This window comes from Salvelinus namaycush, unplaced genomic scaffold (assembly GCF_016432855.1).
Source record: "Salvelinus namaycush isolate Seneca unplaced genomic scaffold, SaNama_1.0 Scaffold823, whole genome shotgun sequence".
Taxonomy (NCBI): domain Eukaryota; kingdom Metazoa; phylum Chordata; class Actinopteri; order Salmoniformes; family Salmonidae; genus Salvelinus; species Salvelinus namaycush.
The window spans coordinates 42,338-63,525 of NW_024061557.1; the positions used below are offsets into that span (position 1 = coordinate 42,338).

The following is a 21,188-nucleotide window of genomic DNA, read 5'->3' on the forward strand; positions in this document are numbered from 1 at the left end:
ACACCCGCTCCCCATCGTTAAGCACACCTGCTCCCCATCATTAAGCACACCTGCTCCCCATCATTAAACACACCTGCTCCCCATTGTTAAGCACATCTGCTCCCCATCGTTAAGCACACCTGCTCCCCATCGTTAAGCACACCTGGACTTCATCACCACCCTGATTACTCTCCTTTCATATAGCCCTCAGTAGCCTCAGTCATCAGGAAGTATTGTTTTTGGTTAGGTTCAGTACGCTGCTCCTGTTTTGTACTATCGTCATGACAACGTGTATTATGTATTGTGTTTATTCATAAAGTAATGTTTTACTGAAAACGTTTAAAATTACAGTAGGCTATTCAGATGTATTTACAGTAGCTTAAAAAATGTAAATGAGAGAGGTGAACCGTCTGTTGTAGCATTAAACTGGAACTAATTGAAATAGTTTATCTATTATATCATATGTTACAATTCGTATGATATGTTACGATTTTGTTAAACGTACAAATCGCAACGCATTTGCTAAATGTACAGTATGTTATGAATTTGCAAAACGTATGATATGTTACGAATTGTAATTTGTTGTGGGTAAAGTTAGATAGGTGGCTAATGTTAGCTGGGCTAGGGGTTAAGTTTAGGAGTTAAGTGAAAGGGTTAGGGTTAGGGGAAGGGTTATCTAACATACTAAGTACAGTAGTTTCAAAGTAGCTAAAAAAGTAGTAAGTTGTTGAAAGTTGCTTTAGCAACTGGTATACAGTACATGGTATGAAGTTGCTTTACCTTAGCTAAAATGCTAAAGTTGTTAATTAGCTAAAATGCTAAAGTTGTTAATTAACTAAAATGCTAACGTTGTTAATTAGCTAAAATGCTAAAGTTGTTAATTAGCTAAAATGCTAACGTTGTTAATTAGCTTAAATGCTAAAGTTGTTATTTAGCTAAAATGCTAAAGTTGTCCTTGATGAGATTTGAACTCACAACCTTTGGGTTACAAGATGTTTGAGGTAGACACCCATCCATTCACCTTGACCAACCAGCTGGTTATTGTTTTTTGCCTTAAATTACCATTTGTCTTATGTAACCACACCATCACAGACAGAAAAGTTGAGGAATTTATTCTGGAAGGATCATGAACATTTGAATAGGAAAGAGATGCCTAGGGCTATTTTTTATTATTTTAGATTATTATTATTATTTTAGAATGCAAAGATACAAGGAAATGGATCTCCACCCTTCTCACTAATGGCAAATAATGACATGTTGTTATTATATTTTGTTATGAGTAAGCGTGTCGTCATAGCCTCCATTAGGCTACTTTATCTGCTTGCAATGCAATACTTCAACATTTTACATTTACATTTTAATTAGTGCACTCATTTTAGCGAGGTGGGACAACCACATATCAGTCATAGTAAGTACATTTTACTACTTACTACTATTTTATTACTCAGTAAAGTAGTTATCAGTCAAGTGTTAGTTCACGAAAGGGGAGGGATTATTTAAGATACTCTTTGAAGAGGTTCCAGATGTTGAATGCGAGCTTCGACTGGAAGCCAGTGGAGTGTGTGGAGGAGCGAGGTGACATGGGTGAACTTGGGAATGTTGAACACCAGGCGGGCTGCAGCATTCTGGATAAGTTGCAGGGGTTTGATGACCCAGCCAACAGAGAGTTGCAGTAGTCCCGACGGGTGATGAAAAGTGCCTGGATTAGGACCTGCGCCACTTCCTGTGTGATGTAGGGTTGTACTCTACGGATGTTGTAGAGCATGAACCTACAGGAGTGAGTCACTACTTTGATATTTGCAGAGAACGACAGGGTATTGTCCAGGGTCATGTCAAGGTTGTTTGCACTCTAGGAGGGGGACACCGTAGAGTTGTGAACTGTGAAAGAGAGGTCTTTGAGCAGGCAGGCCTTCCCCGGGAGGAAGAGCAGCTCTGTCTTCTCGAGGTTGAGCTTGAAGTGGTGGACCCACATCCAAGTTGAGATGTCTGCCAGTCACACAGAGATGCGTGTCGCCATCTGAGTGTCAGAAGTGTGGAAGGAGAAAAGTAGTTGAGTGTCATCCTCATAGCAGTGATAGGAGAGACCATGAGAGGATATGACAGAGCTGAGTGACTTGGTCTACAGAGAGAAGAGGAGAGGTCCATCCTCATAGCAGTGATAGGAGAGACCATGTGAGGATATGACAGAGCTGAGTGACTTGGTGTATAGAGAGAAGAGGAGAGGTCCATCCTCATAGCAGTGATAGGAGAGACCATGAGAGGATATGACAGAGCTGAATGACTTGGTCTATAGAGAGAAGAGGAGAGGTCCATCCTCATAGCAGTGATAGGAGAGACCATGAGAGGATATGATGGAGCTGAGTGACCTGGTGTATAGAGAGAAGAGGAGAGGATAGGTCCATCCTCATAGCAGTGATAGGAGAGACCATGTGAGGATATGACAGAGCTGAATGACTTGGTCTATAGAGAGAAGAGGAGAGGTCCATCCTCATAGCAGTGATAGGAGAGACCATGAGAGGATATGATGGAGCTGAGTGACCTGGTGTATAGAGAGAAGAGGAGAGGATAGGTCCATCCTCATAGCAGTGATAGGAGAGACCATGTGAGGATATGACAGAGCTGAATGACTTGGTCTATAGAGAGAAGAGGAGAGGTCCATCCTCATAGCAGTGATAGGAGAGACCATGAGAGGATATGATGGAGCTGAGTGACCTGGTGTATAGAGAGAAGAGGAGAGGATAGGTCCATCCTCATAGCAGTGATAGGAGAGACCATGTGAGGATATGACAGAGCTGAATGACTTGGTCTATAGAGAGAAGAGGAGAGGTCCATCCTCATAGCAGTGATAGGAGAGACCATGAGAGGATATGATGGAGCTGAGTGACCTGGTGTATAGAGAGAAGAGGAGAGGATAGGGCCATCCTCATAGCAGTGATAGGAGACACCATGTGAGGATATGACAGAGCTGAGTGACTTGGTCTACAGAGAGAAGAGGAGAGGTCCATCCTCATAGCAGTGAGAGGAGAGGAGAGGAGAGGAGAGGAGAGGAGAGGAGAGGAGAGGAGAGGAGAGGAGAGGAGAGGAGAGGAGAGGAGAGGAGAGGCCTGTGGTACACCAGTAGTGAGAGTACGTGGTGCAGAACCAGATCCCCGCCTCTCTCACCTCAACCACTAGAAAACTTTGCTTATACTTGGTATAAAGTTTGCGGGGAGCTCAGCACGTTCTCACTTCAAAGTTCAGTTTTTTATAAATGCCAACTTTTAAATGAAAACTAGCGCACGCATTTTGGGGTATATTTAGTATGTATTCAAATGTTATAAATCCGTCCCCTGGTGGACTCATGTCTCTGTAGACTCCATCTAGCAGAGGACACCAGCTACAGTGTATATATCTATGTTAGCTCATACTGATCAGTGTTGGGGAAGCTACTCTGAAAATATAGTTTACCAAGCTACCGATTACTTCCCACTGGAAGAAGTTAAGCTATACTAAAGCTACCCGTTAGAAAAAATATAGTTTACTAAACTAAAGTTACTTTGAAACAAGTAGTTCCACTATATCCTACAAACTACTTTGTGAAAAATGATCATATCCAAATCTGAAATATCCAAGACTACAAATTGCAAGAACAGATCCCTCTGGAGTCAGATCTTAACAGAATGTGTAATTTAGTCTATTAAACACAAAGCTAAGATTCAAGTGAGAATTAGGCCGGTTTGATGCCAAAAAAAAGAAAGATAATGGTTTTCTACTTTACCCATATTTTATCTTCTTTTTGCTAAATAAGTAGTGTGTAGTTCCAGTAGTTAGCTACACCGCTACATGGTAAAACAGTAGTGTGTAGTTCCAGGAGTTAGCTACACCGCTACATGGTAAAACAGTAGTGTGTAGTTCCAGTAGTTAGCTACACCGCTACATGGTAAAACAGTAGTGTGTAGTTCCAGTAGTTAGCTACACCGCTACATGGTAAAACAGTAGTGTGTAGTTCCAGTAGTTAGCTACACCGCTACATGGTAAAACAGTAGTGTGTAGTTCCAGTAGTTAGCTACACCGCTACATGGTAAAACTGTAGTGTGTAGTTCCAGTAGTTAGCTACACCGCTACATGGTAAAACAGTAGTGTGTAGTTCCAGTAGTTAGCTACACCGCCACATGGTAAAACAGTAGTGTGTAGTTCCAGTAGTTAGCTACACCGCTACATGGTAAAACAGTAGTGTGTAGTTCCAGTAGTTAGCTACACCGCTACATGGTAAAACAGTAGTGTGTAGTTCCAGTAGTTAGCTACACCGCTACATGGTAAAACTGTAGTGTGTAGTTCCAGTAGTTAGCTACACCGCTACATGGTAAAACAGTAGTGTGTAGTTCCAGTAGTTAGCTACACCGCTACATGGTAAAACAGTAGTGTGTAGTTCCAGTAGTTAGCTACACCGCTACATGGTAAAACAGTAGTGTGTAGTTCCAGTAGTTAGCTACACCGCCACATGGTAAAACAGTAGTGTGTAGTTCCAGTAGTTAGCTACACCGCTACATGGTAAAACTGTAGTGTGTAGTTCCAGTAGTTAGCTACACCGCTACATGGTAAAACAGTAGTGTGTAGTTCCAGTAGTTAGCTACACCGCTACATGGTAAAACAGTAGTGTGTAGTTCCAGTAGTTAGCTACACCGCTACATGGTAAAACTGTAGTGTGTAGTTCCAGTAGTTAGCTACACCGCTACATGGTAAAACAGTAGTGTGTAGTTCCAGTAGTTAGCTACACCGCTACATGGTAAAACAGTAGTGTGTAGTTCCAGTAGTTAGCTACACCGCTACATGGTAAAACAGTAGTGTGTAGTTCCAGTAGTTAGCTACACCGCTACATGGTAAAACAGTAGTGTGTAGTTCCAGTAGTTAGCTACACCGCTACATGGTAAAACAGCAGTGTAGTTCCAGTAGTTAGCTACACCGCTACATGGTAAAACAGTAGTGTGTAGTTCCAGTAGTTAGCTACACCGCTAGATGGTAAAACAGTAGTGTGTAGTTCCAGTAGTTAGCTACACCGCTACACGGTAAAACAGTAGTGTGTAGTTCCAGTAGTTAGCTACACCGCTACATGGTAAAACGTAATTAACTACTGAAAACACTGCCAAGATTTGAATTGACTTAATCTACCACCCAAGCGACAACAAAATGTAACTAAATTACTATTTAAACTACATGTAGTTCACTACTCCCCAACACTGACATAGTCTCCTGTCTGTGTAGAGTCTATCCTACAGCGTATGGTGGAGACCCTGGAGAGGTACGGTATTGACCCTAGAGAGCTGACCCCCCAGCAGCTCTACAGACTGGCTGTGGTGCTGCAGCTGATGCAGGCTGAGGACCAGGACAACATAGGTACTACTTACAACACATTGTAGTCATCAAATAAATTATACAGATAACTTCATTTCTTCGCCTCCCAGTCTCTCCTTTTCATTGAATTTACAGCAACCTGGTCTCAGAGCATTTTTGTATGTAAGTCACTCCACATTTCGTATTATATGTTACGTTTAATTTGGTATGTATTCATTTGTGGATGTCCATCACACATTTCGTATGATATGTTACGTTTAATTTGGTATGTATTCATTTGTGGATGTCCATCACACATTTCGTATGATATGTTACTAATTACAATTCATATTATATGTAATGAATTTGCAAAATGTACAATATGTTACGAATTTGGTCAATGTACAATATGTTATAAATTTGCAAAAATGTTTGCTATGCTACGACTTCTAGCTAAGTGGCTAACGTTTACTAGCTTGCGAACGTTAGCTAGGCTAGGGGTTAGGGTTAGGAGTTAGAGTTAAGGTTACGATTAAGTTTAGGAGTTAGGTTAAAGGGTTATGGTTAAGGTTAGGGGAAGGGTTATCTAAAAGGGTTAAGGTAAGGGGAAGGGTTAGCTAACATGCTAAGTAGTTGCAAAGTAGCTAAAAAAAATAGTAAGTAGTTTAAAGTTGCTAATTAGCTAAAATGCTAAAGTTGTAAGTGATGAGATTCAAACTCGCAACTGTTGGGTTGTTAGACATTCACGTTACCCATCCACCCCGACCAACCTCAAGTAACCATCTGTCTTATGTAATCATACAAAAACGTAACATATTGTAATGAAACAGGCAGGGAGCAGGTCTCGAACCCTCGACCTTCTAGCCCGAAGTCCGGCGCGCTATCGACTGTGCCGCAAAAGCATGCTCGTGCGGCAGAGTCGATTTCCGCGCTTATAAACCCAGGGTCGTTACACTATCATAACAAATGGAGTGCCTTCGGATTTACATACAGAATCATACAAAATGCTCTGAGACCAGGTTGGTATACAAAATGACCTGTGAAGTGCTGTGCCCACATACCACAGCACACGGTTACCCTTTTCACCTTGTTGGACCATCCTAATCTCACGAGCTGCCAGGATGGTATATCAGGGCAGTCCTTTTCAACACAGTTCGTGTAAACTATGGTGGGCTTGCCTCACAAGGCTAGCTCAGTACATCTTGGTTTGGCACGATATGTGTGAAAAGGGGTATATCTGTCTGCACACAGGAAGGCATAAAAATAAAAATCTTGACCAAGACTTGGCATCTATAAGGTCTTATTTATGCATACATAAATTAATTTTAATACCAATGAATGAATACATTACATGAGTCATTTCCTAAACTCCATCTGCCTTGCTAAAAACTTCTTTATATTGCTCTCTCTCTTGTTTTTCAGATCCACTTGCCGATGATCCAAAGGTATGTTCAGATTAGACAGGAGTATGTACGGTACATAAAGGACATCAAATGTCATGTGACAAAAAATATGTTGTTTACTGTAACATAATGACCGTATAACCATTATCTTCATGTCTGTCCTCCTCCTCCCACTCCTCCTTCTCTATTTCCTCATCTTCCTCTTCCTCCTCCTCCATTTCCTCCTCCTCCACCTCTGCCTCCTCCTTCTCCCCCCTCGTCTTCCTCATCTTCATCTTCCTCCTCCATTTCCTCCTCCTCTGCCTCCTCCTTCTCCTCCTCATCTTCATCTTCCTTCCTCCTTCGCCTCCTCCTCCTCCTCTGCCTCTTCCTCCTCTTCCTCTTCATCTTCCCTCCACCTCCTCCTCCTCCTCCTCCTCTACACAGACGCAGCAGGTTCTTAAAAGCAGTGACACAGTGCCCAAAAAGGGAGAGAAAGCTCCCGTCCTTGTCCCCCGTCCCTCCTCTGCCCCAGGGCCCAAGGTGGTCCCTACCCTGGCCCCAGCTGCCACTAGTCCCCCCCTCACAGCACCTCTAGGGGGCAGCGTGATAGCCAAGGACTCCTCTGTCTCTGTGGAGGATGTGAAAGGGAAGGTGAAAAGCTCCAATGTCCCAGCAGGGCTACCAGCTGCTGAGGGGGGAACAGCAGCCAGGGAGGAGTACGGATACATCGTCACTAACCAGAGGTCAGTTCTTGTAACTTACTGTATGAATATCTAGTTTTACCTCTCATAGTACCTAATACAGGCTGGACTGGGTCTTCCTGTTACAAATGGATATGACTTACATTAAATGTATCTATGCCTGAGTCCCTTGTATCATTAGCTCGTCAATGCCGGATGGCAAGGTTTTATGCTATGATGTTGAGTCTAGACTCTAAGGTCATATGCTGTGATGTTGAGTCTAGACTCTAAGGTCATATGCTGTGATGTTGAGTCTAGACTCTAAGGTCATATGCTGTGATGTTGAGTCTAGACTCTAAGGTCACATGCTGTGATGTTGAGACTCTAAGGTCACATGCTGTGATGTTGAGTCTAGACTCTAAGGTCACATGCTGTAATGTTGAGTCTAGACTCTAAGGTCACATGCTGTGATGTTTAGTCTAGACTCTAAGGTCATATGCTGTGATGTTGTCTAGACTCTAAGGTCACATGCTGTGATGTTGAGTCTAGACTCTAAGGTCATATGCTGTGATGTTGAGTCTAGACTCTAAGGTCATATGCTGTGATGTTGAGTCTAGACTCTAAGGTCATATGCTGTGATGTTGAGTCTAGACTCTAAGGTCATATGCTGTGATGTTGAGTCTAGACTCTAAGGTCATATGCTGTGATGTTGAGTCTAGACTCTAAGGTCACATGCTGTGATGTTGAGTCTAGACTCTAAGGTCACATGCTGTGATGTTGAGTCTAGACTCTAAGGTCACATGCTGTGATGTTGAGTCTAGACTCTAAGGTTATATGCTGTGATGTTGAGTCTGGACTCTAAGGTCATATGCTGTGATGTTGTCTAGACTCTAAGGTCACATGCTGTGATGTTGAGTCTGGACTCTAAGGTCACATGCTGTGATGTTGAGCCTAGACTCTAAGGTCATATGCTGTGATGTTGAGCCTAGACTCTAAGGTCACATGCTGTGATGTTGAGTCTAGACTCTAAGGTCACATGCTGAGATGTTGAGTCTAGACTCTAAGGTCACATGCTGTGATGTTGAGACTCTAAGGTCACATGCTGTGATGTTGAGCCTAGACTCTAAGGTCATATGCTGTGATGTTGAGTCTAGACTCTAAGGTCACATGCTGTGATGTTGAGCCTAGACTCTATGGTCACATGCTGAGATGTTGAGCCTAGACTCTAAGGTTATATGCTGTGATGTTGAGTCTGGACTCTAAGGTCATATGCTGTGATGTTGTCTAGACTCTAAGGTCATATGCTGTGATGTTGAGCCTAGACTCTAAGGTCACATGCATGTTGATGAATGTGTTGATTGTGTGTTGTTGTTGTTGTTGATGTTGTTATTGTTCCCCAGTCCTCTCAGTCTGTATAATGGGGTGAAGCTACTGGGCGTACTGGCAGAGAGGATCCACCTGACTACCAGCAGCTTCATCAACATCAGGTAATGCACTGTGTGTGTGTGTGTGTGTGTGTGTGTGTGTGTGTGTGTGTGTGTGTGTGTGTGTGTGTGTGTGTGTGTGTGTGTGTGTGTGTGTGTGTGTGTGTGTGTGTGTGTGTGTGTGTGTGTGTGTGTGTGTGTGTGTGAGCTAATCGACTCATGTTGTTCCTCCAGTGTGGTGGGTCCTGCCCTGACGTTCAGGATCAGGCAGAACCCTCAGAACATGAGTGCAGACGATATGGCTGAGAAGGCTGGTGAGAACCTCTCTCTCTCTCTCTGTGTCTCTCTCCTCTCTGTCTCTGTCTCTGTCTCTGTCTCTGTCTCTGTCTCTCTCTCTCTTTCTGTCTCTGTCTCTCTTTCTGTCTCTTTCTCTCTCTCTCTAGTGAAATAGACAATAAACAGAAGTGAAATAAAAAATAAAAATGAACAGTAAACATTACACTCACAGAAGTTCCAAAAGAATAAAGACATTTCAAATGGCATATTATGTCAATATATAGTGTTGGAACGATGTGCAAATAGGTAAAGTACAAAAGGGAAAATAAATAAACATAAATATGGGTTGTATTTACAATGGTGTTTGTTCTTCACTGGTTGCCCTTTTCTTGTGGCAACATGTCACAAATCTTGCTGCTATGATGGCACACTGTGGTATTTCACCCAGTAGATACGCTAGTTTATCAAAATCGGGTTTGTTTTCAAATTCTTTGTAATCTGAGGGAAATATGTGTCTCTAATATGGTCATACATTTGGCAGGAGGTTAGGAAGTGCAGCTCAGTTTCCACCTCATTCTGTGGGCAGTGTTGCACATAGCCTGTCTTCTCTTGAGAGCCATGTCTGCCTACGGCGGCCTTTCTCAATAGCAAGGCTATGCTCACTGAGTGTGTACATAGTCAAATCTTTCCTTAAGTTTGGGTCAGTCACAGTGGTCAGGTATTCTGGCGCTGTGTACTCTCTGTTTAGGGCCAAATAGCATTCTAGTGTGCTATGTTTTTGTAAATTCTTTCCAATGTGCCAAGTAATTATCTTTTTGTTTTCTCATGATTTGGTTGGGTCTAATTGTGTTGCTGTCCTGGGGCTCTGTGGGGTGTGTTTGTGTTTGTGAACAGAGCCCCAGAACCAGCTTGCTTAGGGGACTCTTCTCCAGGTTCATCTCTCTGTAGGTGATGGCTTTGTTATGGAAGGTTTGGGAATCGCTTCCTTTTAGGTGGTTGTAGAATTTAACGGCTCTTTTCTGTATTTTGATAATTAGCGGGTATCGGCCTAATTCTGCTCTGCATGCATTATTTGGTGTTCTACGTTGTACACTGAGGATATTTTTGCAACATTCTGCATGCAGAGTCTCAATTTGGTGTTTGTCCCATTTTGTAAATTCTTGGTTGTTGAGCGGACCCCAGACCTCACAACCATAAAGGGCAATGGGTTCTATAACTGATTCAAGTATTTTTAGCCAGATCCTAATTGGTATGTCAAACTTTATGTTCCTTTTGATGGCGTAAAAGGCCTTGCCTTGTCTCTCAGATCGTTCACAGCTTTGTGGAAGTTACCTGTGGCGCTGATGTTTAGGTCGAGGTATGTATAGTTTTTTGTGTGCTCTAGGGCAACGGTGTCTAGATGGAATTTCTATTTGTTGTCCTGGCAACTGGACCTTTTTTGGAACACCATTATTTTTGTCTTCCTGAGATGTACTCTCAGGGCCCAGGTCTGACAGAATCTGTGCAGAAAATCTAGGTGCTGCTGTAGACCCTCCTTGGTTGGGGACAGAAGCACCAGATCATCAGCAAGCAGTAGACATTTGACTTCAGATTCTAGTAGGGTGAGGCCGGGTGCTGCAGACTGTTCTAGTGCCCTCGCCAATTCGTTGATATATATGTGGAAGAGGGTGGGGCTCAAGCTTCATCCCTGTCTCACTCTACAGCCCTGTGGAAAGAAATACGTGTGTTTTTTAACCGCACACTTGTTGTTTGTGTACATGGATTTTATGTCGTATGTTTTTCCCCCTAACACCACTTTCCATCAATTTGCAGCAGCTCAAATTGAGTCAAAATATATTATTTATTCAACAAAGCATGAGAAGATTTTGCCTTTGTTTTGGTTTGTTTATTTGTCAATTAGGGTGTGCAGGGTGTCAGCCCTGTGGTAAGAAATAGGTGTGTTTTTTGCCTCGTTTAACCACACACTTGTTGTTTGTGTAGTGTACATGGATTTGATAATTTCGTATGTTTTTCCACCAACACCACTTTGCATCAATTTGTTTATCAGACCCTCATGCCAAATTGAGTCAAAGGCTTTTCTGAAATCATGAGAAGCATGAGAAGACTTTTCAAGGTAATAGGAGAATGCAGTGGGTTCTGGTAGTCTTTAATAGTTGATTCTAAGATTTGTATTTGATCATGTATATGTTTTTGCTGTTTGTTCTTTGTTCTTTGTTATAGAGCCAAAAAGATTGGAGAAGTGGTTTACCCATACATCTCCATTATGGATAGATAATTATTTGTGTTGTTGTTTGTTTAGTGTTTTACACTTTTCCCAGAAGTGGTTAGAGTCTATGGATTCTTCAATTAAATTGAGCTGGTTTCTGACATGCTGTTCCTTCTTTTTCCGTCGTGTATTTCTGTATTGTTTTAGTGATTCACCATAGTGAAGGCGTAGACTCAGGTTTTCCGGGTCTCTATGTTTTTGGTTGGACAGGTTTCTCAATTTCTTTCTTAGATTTTTTGCATTCTTCATCAAATCATTTGTCATTATTGTTCATTTTCTTCGGTTTTCTATTTGAGATTTTTAGATTTGATAGGGAAGCTGAGAGGTCAAATATACTGTTAAGATTTTCTACTGCCAAGTTTACACCTTCACTATTACAGTGGAACGTTTTTGTCTAAAAGGGATTGAATTCAAGTAGATTGTGATTTTGCTGTGATCTGATAGGGGTGTCAGTGGACTGACTGTGAACGCTCTGAGAGACTCTGGGTTGAGGTCAGTGATAAAGTAGTCTGCAGTACTACTGCCAAGAGATGAGCTATAGGTGTACCTACCGTAGGAGTCCCCTCGAAGCCTACCATTGACTATGTACATACCCAGCGAGCGACAGAGCTGCAGGAGTTGAGACCCGTTTTTGTTGGTTATGTTGTCATATTGTGCCTAGGGGGGCATCTGGGGGAGGGAATGCTGTCACCTCCAGGCAGGTGTTTGTCCCCCTGTGTGCTGAGAGTGTCAGGTTCTTGTCCGGTTCTGGCATTTAGGTCACCACAGACTAGTACATGTCCCTGGGCCTGGAAATTATTGATTTCCCCCTGGAGAAGCTGTGTGTGTGTGTGTGTGTGTGTGTGTGTGTGTGTGTGTGTGTGTGTGTGTGTGTGTGTGTGTGTGTGTGTGTGTGTGTGTGTGTGTGTGTGTGTGTGTGTGTGTGTTGTGTGTGTGTGTGTGTGTGTGTTGAAGACAGTGTGTGTGTTGATGTGTCCTGCTGTGTGTACATGTTGCAGACGGTCTCTTCGGGCACTGTGTCTGTCTGTGTGTGTCTAGAAACTGTGTTGATGTGTTCTGTTGTGTGTTGCAGACGGTCTCTTCGGGCAGTGCCGTACCTCTAAGCAGGACCAGGTGCAGTACCAGGTGTCAGTTCCTGTTCTGAAGAGGATGCAGGAGGTCCTCAAGCAGCTCATGCTACAGGGTGAGTCAACAGCCTAACACAACCCCTGCATGTGGTTGAAATCTAGGGGCTCTATTTTTAACAAAACCTAAAATTTAAAAAAAATGTAATCTTAGCTCTAGGTCCGGGGGTGTGCCACAAATATTTGTGTTATTTTCATAGCCATAATTATGAGCCCAGTAGCTGGCGGTGGTGCAAGAGGTTTTGATTTATTAACAAGTTGTTGGTGTGACGAGGCCTTGGCCACTCACTGGCCAATCAACACATCCATTGGCTTAATGCTGCATGTTTGTCTCCAGTTGTCACGTTCGTCATAATAAGCGGACCAAGGCGCAGCGTGAGAGACATACATCTTCCTTTTATTAGACGAAGACGTAACACGAAACACTCTTACAAAACAATAAACGACCGTGAAGCTATAAACGAAAGTGCACACACAACCTACTAACGTTCAACATAGACAATTACCCACAAACACCTAAAGCCTATGGCTGCCTTAAATATGGCTCCCAATCAGAGACAACAATAAACAGCTGTCTCTGATTGAGAACCAAACCAGGCAACCATAGACTTTCCTAAACACCTACACTGAACACAACCCCATACATACTACAAACCCCCCTAAACAATACACACACCCTAAACTAGACAAAACACACAAACATCCCCCATGTCACACCCTGACCTAACTAAACTAATAAAGAAAATCAACATAACAAAGGCCAGGGTGTGACACCAGTTCTGTAGGTTATTAATGGTCTTTGTGTTGTCAACTCCAATTCGGCTGTGTGCGCGGAATATTCTCGTCCTGGTCGACTGTGGATTGATATTACAGTTTATTAAATAGCATAGGCTACAGTAACAAGTGATAGCAACAGAAGAAGAAAAAAACATCCGGTGTTTGCTCAATAGCCAACATTGTTGTAATTGGCTTCAACGAGGCTAGCCTAGCCGAGCCAAACCTTGCCTAACCTAGCCTAGCCGAACCTAGCCTAGCTGAACCTTGCCTAACCTAGCCTAGCCGGACCTAGCCTAGCCAAACCTAGCCTAGCCGAACCTTGCCTAACCTAGCCTAGCCGAACCTAGCCTTGCCGAACCTAGCCTAGCCGAACCTTGCCTAACCTAGCCTAGCCGGACCTAGCCTAGCCGAACCTAGCCTAGCCGAACCTTGCCTAGCCGAACCTTGCCTAACCTAGCCTAGCCGGACCTAGCCTAGCCGAACCTAGCCTAGCCGAACCTTGCCTAACCTAGCCTAGCCGAACCTTGCCTAACCTAGCCTAGCCGGACCTAGCCTAGCCGAACCTAGCCTAGCCGAACCAAACACAATGTATTGCTGAACTAGCCTTCGTTATATTAGCCTTTGCCAAGAGCGCGCAGAACATTCACACGTCTATACAAAATACTGGGCTCCTGTGAAATGTACCGTTGCCTATGTGTGAGGCACATTTCTTTTAAATCTTCCGTTGATATGGCATTATAGGAGGACTGAATAGTTTGAAGCGAGTCTTTGGTAATAGGATGAGGAGCGCTTTTTGAAAATGGGGATGGATAGCCTATTTCAACAAACGAAATGAGGTATGCAGGTATGTGAATTGTGAATAATGAAAAAGCATGAGGTAAAAAAATCTAAAATATTTCTTTTCAAACAATAACCTTTATTTATAAAGCCATTTTTACATCAGTAGATGTCACAAAGTGCTTTACAGATACCCAGCTTAAAACCCCAGAGAAGAAGTGTTAAAATATTTTATCAAGGTTTAAGATAAATGATTAAATAATTCTACCCAGAAACTTAACCATTAGGATTAGAGGTTATGTAGCATGGACAAGGGGTAATTAAAAATTATAACCATTGGGGAAGAAAGGAATGTATGTGTGCCGAAAGAAAGCAAAGAGACTCCTTAAAACTTCTTATGGCTGCAATCCCGTTAACGGGATGATATGTCAACAGCCAGTGAAAGTGCAGGGCGCCAAATTCAAACAACAGAAATCTCATAATGAAAATTCCTCAAACATACATGTATCTTATACCATTTTAAAGGTAATCTTGTTGTTAATCCCACCAAAGTGTCCGATTTCAAATAGGCTGTTCAGCGAAAGCACCACAAACGATTATGTTAGGTCATCACCAACTCACAGAAAAATTCTGCCATTTTTTCCAGCCAAAGAGAGGAGTCACAAAAAACAACAAATAGAGATAAAATTAATCACTAACCTTTGATGATCTTCATCAGATGACACTCATAGGACTTCATGTTACACAATACATATATGTCTTGTTCGATTAAGTTCATATTTATATCCAAAAACCTCCGTTTACATTGGCACCATGTTCAGAAATGCCTCCAAAGTATCCGGAGAAATTGCAGAGAGCCACGTCAAATAACATAAATCCTCATCATAAACTTTGATGAAAGATACATGTTTTACATAGAATTAAAGATACACTTGTTCTTAACTTCTACTTGCACACAATCCCGGATCCGGGAGCACCCCCATCAGTAAAAAAAGCTGACTAGCATAGCCTAGCATAGCGTCACAAGTAAATACTAGCATCTCAATATCATTAAATCACAAGTCCAAGACACCAGATGAAAGATACACATCTTGTGAATCCAGCCATCATTTCTGATTTTTAAAATGTTTTACAGGGAAGACACAATATGTAAATCTATTAGCTAACCACAATAGCAAAAGACACAACTTTTTTTTCCCACCATTTTTTTCCTGCATAGGTAGCTATCACAATTTCGACCAAATAAAGATATAAATAGCCACTAACCAAGAAACAACTTCATCAGATGACAGTCTGATAACATATTTATTGTATAGCATATGTTTTGTTAGAAAAATGTGCATATTTCAGGTATAAATCATAGTTTACCATTGCAGCCACCATCACAACTCTCACCAAAGCAACTAGAATAACTACAGAGACCAACGTGAATTACCTAAATACTCATCATAAAACATTTCTGAAAAATACACAGCGTACAGCAAATGAACGACAAAGATCTTGTGAATCCAGCCAATATTTCAGATTTTTTAAGTGTTTTACAGCGAAAACACAATATAGCATTATATTAGCTTACTACAATAGCCAACCACACAACAGCATTGATTCAAGCCAACAATAGCGATAACGAATAAACCAGCAAAAGATATTAATTTTTTCACTAACCTTCTCAAACTTCTTCAGATGACAGTCCTATAACATCATATTACACAATAAATATAGAGTTTGTTCGAAAATGTGCATATTTAGCGGCACAAATCGTGGTTATACAATGAGAATAGTAGCCAAGCTGTCAACAATATGTCGGGAGAAATCTTGGGAGAGGCACCTAATCTAATCAGTAACTAAATTTAAACTTGACTAAAAAATACAGGTTGGACAGCAAATGAAAGATACATTAGTTCTTAATGCAATCGCTGTGTTAGATTTTTAAAATTAACGTTACTACGACATACAGCGTGCGTTAAAGCGAGACCGCACCGAAATTAATGGCGGAATATGAGTTTTACATTTTTCAACAGAACAACGAATTAACATCATAAATAGTTCTTACTTTTTGATGAGCTCCCATCAGAATCTTGGGCAAGTTGTCCTTTTTCCAAAAGAATCGTTGCTCGGTTGTAGATTGTCGCCTTCAACTTTGGAATTAGCAGTAAACATTAGCCATGTGGGCCAGACGTGCCCAACTCCCTAGAACGCAGCACAAATAAATACCCGAAAATCGCAATATACTGATATAAACTGATATAACTCGGTTTAAAATAACAACATTATGATGTCTTTAACACTTATATCGAATAAAATCAGAGCCGGATATATCTAAGGGCTATAACGGGAGCTTTCTAGAACGCCATCCTGAGGTCTGTCTTGCGTCATGGCGAAGGGAAGAAAGAAAGGACCCCACGTTGCCAGCCCATTTATAAGGCCTCAGATCTGCCTAGCAACTCCATTCCAATTCTCACTATTTGCTGACATCCAGGGGAAGGCGTATGCAGTGCATCTCAACCAATAGAAGACATGCAAATTAATAAACCGACCTCAGAACAGCCTGCAGATTTCAGCATTCTCACATTCTCATAGGAAAATTGCTCCAACTCCAGTTCTGTTTTACTCACAGATATAATTCAAACGGTTTTAGAAACTAGAGAGTGTTTTCTTTCCAATAGTAATAATAATATGCATATTGTACGAGCAAGAATTGAGTACGAGGCAGTTTAATTTGGGAACTAAATTATTACAAAGTGCAAACAGCACCCCCTGCAACCGCTGTGTCAGATTTCAAAAAGTTTTACGGCAAAACACAATATTCAGTCATTTGAAAACAGCGTTCAGCCAAATTGTGCAGTCAACAAAACTCATAAAAAGCATTATAAATCTTCACTTACCTTTGCTGATCTTCGTCGGAATGCACTCCCAGGACTCCCAGGAATCTTTTATGCCCAAATAGCTATTTTTGTAGCGTGTTTGGTAAACAAATCCAACGCCAGGAAGCGCGTTCACTAAAACCTGACGAAATGTCCAAAAGTTCCGTAACAGTCAGTAGAAACATGTCAAACGATGTATTGAATCAATCTTTAGAATGTTTTTAACATAAATCTTGAATAACGTTCCAACCGGGGAATTACATTGACTTCAGATGAGCGATGGAACAGAGCTCCCTCTCATGTGAACGTGCATGGTCAAAGAATGGTCAGGTCATGGCAGACCTGACTAATTCCCCTCTCATTCGGCCCCCCTTCACAGTAGGGGCATCAGATAAGGTTCTACAGACTGTTGACATCTAGTGGAAGCCGTAGGAATTGCAAACTCATCCATATCTTGCTGTGATTTCAATAGGATCTTGGTTGAAAATCGACCAGCCTCAGAATTTCCACTTACTGTTTGGATTTTTTCTCAGGTATTTGCCTGCCACATGAGTTCTGTTATACTCACAGACATAACTCAAACAGTTTTAGAAACTTCAGAGTGTTCTCTATCCAATACCAATAATAATATGCATAACTTAGCAACTATGACTGAGAAGTAGGCCGTTTACTCTGGGCACCTCTGTGCACCTTTCATCCAAGCTACTCAATACTGCCCCTGCAGCCATAACCTATGTTTGAACTGACCCAGCTATAACTCTGGGGAGATAAGATAAGACAGGGAGAGCCCCTCCAGGTTTCCCGTATCTGGGGGGGACTGGAACTGTCAGCTGATATTAGTGTGTATGTATGTGTGTAGGTTAAGAGAATAGTATAAAAGGAACGTTTTTGTATATGCACGGTAGAGCTCTCGCAAATAAAATTGTATCTGACTAATTGTGAGATGGGAATTCTGTCTGTTTCATTTAAACCAGAACTTTACAACCTCTGGGTTTCAGACCTTCAGAAAAGATAATTGCAATTTATGAACATGAATTACTAAATTACATAACAGGAAGCAATACAGATGTAGAAGCACGGTGGCGCAGCAGTCTAAGGCACTGCATCTCAGTGCTCGAGGCGTCACTACAAACCTTGGTTCGATTCTAGTCAGTATCACAACCGGCCGAGATTGGGAGTCCCATAGGGCGGCGCACAATTGGCCCAGTGTCGTCCGGTTTAGGGTTTGGCTGGGGTAGGCAGTCATTGTAAATAAGAATTTGTTCTTAACCTTTCATTGCTACCCATCCCGGATCCGGGAGCATCCTCATCAAAAAAGCTGACTAGCATAGCCTAGCCTAACGCAACAGGGATATCATATAATATAATTTTCATGAAATCACAAGTCCAATACAGCAAATGAAAGATAAACATCTTGTGAGTCCAGCCATCATTTCCGATTTTTTAAATGTTTTACAGCGAAAACACAATATGTATTTCCATTAGCTAACCACAATAGCAAAAGACTCAACCGCATATTTTCACCATTTTTCTACCGCATAGGTAGCTATCACAAAACCGACCAAATAGAGATATAATTAGTCACTAACCAAGAAACAACTTCATCAGATGACAGTCTTATAACATCAGGTTATACAATACACTTATGTTTTGTTCGAAAATGTGCATATTTAGAGCTGCAAACCGTGGTTATACATTGTGAATATGTAGCATCGATTCACCAAATTGTCCGGAGCTATTTTGGACACTCACCTAATCTGACCAAAGAACTCATCATAAACGTTACTAAAAAATACATGTTGGACAGCAAATGAAAGATACACTAGTTCTTAATGCAACCGCCGTGTTAGATTTTTTTAAATAACTTTACCATAACAAGCAGCTTACGTTATAGCGAGACAGCACCCGCAAAAAGGGCGGATAATAGGACTAAACATTTTCCACAGAAATACGAAATAACATCATAAATTGTTTTTACTTTTGCTGAGCTTCCATCAGAATCTTGTACAAGGAGTCCTTTGTCCAGAATAAATCGTTGTTTGGTTTTAGAATGTCCTTCTCTCCTGTCGAATTCGCTCCACAAGGCTATCCATGTGCCCATCTTCTCTTGACGCATAGAACAGAAAACTCCAAAAGTCCCATTAAACGTTGAATAAACTGATGAAACTCGGTTGAAAAAACCTACTTTATGATGTTTTTCTAATATGTATCAAATAAAAACAAAGCCGGAGATATTAGCCGTGTATATCGAACGCTTATCATAAGACAATATGGAGGTACTTCCCGCGCACTGGTAGACAAAGGAAATTCTGGTCACGTCATTCCAAGAACTCTTGTTCGACCTCAGATCAAGCTAGACACCCCATTCCACCTTCCACTGCCTGTTGACATCTAGTGGAAGGCGTATGCAGTGCATGTAGATCCATAGATTTCAGGCAAATTAATAGGAAGGCCCTGGAACAGAGCCTCGATTTCAGATGTTTCACTTCCTGTCGGGAAGTTTGCTGCAAAATGAGTTCTGTTTTACTCACAGATATAATTCGGTTTAGAAACTAACGGTTTTAGAAACTAGAGAGTGTTTTCTATCCAATAGTAATAATAATATGCATATTGTACGAGCAAGAATTGAGTACGAGGCAGTTTAATTTGGGCACGATTTTTTACAAAGTGAAAATAGCGCCCCCCTATTGACAAAAGGTTTAACCAAAAATCGACTCATGTTCAAATACAACATTGATTCAACGTTCCTAAAAATATTAATTACCTAAGCAAATATTCTTTATCCCAATTGTCCAATTGTAGGTCTGTCCTGGCAGGATGACATTACCCAGTACGTTGTTGCCAAAGAGCTGAGCAGAGTTCCTCACACCACACAGTCCCTAAAGGCCTCCTCCTTCTCACAGTAAGGATACGAATAGATTTGAGAGAATGTAAAGTTGACCTTTAGGCTGGTCTATAGACTATTGTCTCTGTGTAGCTGTGAATGTAAAGATGACCTTTAGACTGGTCTATAGACTATTGTCTCTGTGTAGCTGTGAATGTAAAGATGCTTTATAGGAACTGTACGTGGATTTAGACCTGTGAGCCTTTTCTCTAGACTATCCAACATTATCTTGTGTGTCTTATAGCCTCTGTGTAGTAGACGGAAGCAGCACTATGCTCAGGGGCCATATTCAAAAAAGCGTCTCAGACTAGGAACAGGTCCCCCATGTCTGTATAACATAAAGCAAAGCTGATCCTATATCAGCACTCCTATTCTGAGCTCTTTGTTGAATGACTCTCTCTGATCTGCTAATCTCTCCCCCTTGGCTTTTACTCCCTACCAGAACCAAACAGAGCTCCTACAATCAGGGAGGATACCCTAGCAGCTCCTCCAATCAGAGAGGACACCCCAGCAGCTCATCCAATCAGGGAGGATACCCCAGCAGCTCCTCCAATCAGAGAGGACACCCCAGCAGCTCATCCAATCAGGGAGGATACCCCAGCAGCTCTTCCAGTCAGGGAGGATACCCCAGCAGCTCCTCCAGTCATGGAGGATACCTCAGCAGCTCCTCCAGTCAGGGAGGATACCCTAGCAGCTCCTCCAGTCAGGGAGGATACCCCAGCAGCTCCTCCAGTCAGGGAGGATACCCTAGCAGCTCCTCCAGTCAGGGAGGATACCCCAGCAGCTCCTCCAGTCAGGGAGGATACCCCAGCAGCTCCTCCAGTCAGGGAGGATACCCCAGCAGCTCTTCCAAGCAGGGAGGATACCCCAGCAGCTCCTCCAGTCAAGGAGTATACCCCAGCAGCTCCTCCAGTCAGGGAGGATACCCCAGCAGCTCCTCCAGTCAGGGAGGATACCCCAGCAGCTCCGCCAGTCAGAGAGGATACCCCAGCAGCTCCGCCAGTCAGAGAGGATACCCCAGCAGCTCCTCCAGTCAGGGAAGATACCCCAGCAGCTCCTCCAGTCAGGGAGGATACCCCAGCAGCTCTTCCAGTCAGGGAGGATACCCCAGCAGCTCCTCCAGTCAGAGAGGATACCCCAGCAGCTCCTCCAATCAGGGAGGATACCCCAGCAGCTCCTCCAGTCAGGGAGGATACCCCAGCAGCTCCTTCAGTCAAGGAGGACACTCCAGCAGCTCCTCCAGTCAGAGAGGATACCCCAGCAGCTCCTCCAGTCAGGGAGGATACCCCAGCAGCTCCTCCAGTCAGAGAGGATACCCCAGCAGCTCCTCCAATCAGGGAGGATACCCCAGCAGCTCCTCCAGTCAGGGAGGATACCCCAGCAGCTCCTCCAGTCAGAGGGGATACCCCAGCAGCTCCTCCAATCAGGGAGGATACCCCAGC

The 21,188-nt window shown here is 42.5% G+C and overlaps 1 protein-coding gene across 1 annotated transcript in view; it reads left to right on the forward strand.

Annotated features, from left to right (window-relative positions):
• LOC120042986 (receptor-type tyrosine-protein phosphatase N2-like) overlaps window positions 1-21,188 on the forward strand; it is a gene marked incomplete at its 5' end in the record, with an annotated part of 69,156 nt that overhangs the window by 22,293 nt on the left and 25,675 nt on the right. The window contains 7 exons of the mRNA XM_038987709.1: window positions 5,221-5,352; window positions 6,712-6,734; window positions 7,119-7,417; window positions 8,755-8,841; window positions 9,013-9,092; window positions 12,393-12,503; window positions 19,665-19,737. Of these exons, the coding sequence (XP_038843637.1) occupies window positions 5,221-5,352; window positions 6,712-6,734; window positions 7,119-7,417; window positions 8,755-8,841; window positions 9,013-9,092; window positions 12,393-12,503; window positions 19,665-19,737 (805 nt within the window). The remainder of the gene's footprint in view (window positions 1-5,220; window positions 5,353-6,711; window positions 6,735-7,118; window positions 7,418-8,754; window positions 8,842-9,012; window positions 9,093-12,392; window positions 12,504-19,664; window positions 19,738-21,188) is intronic.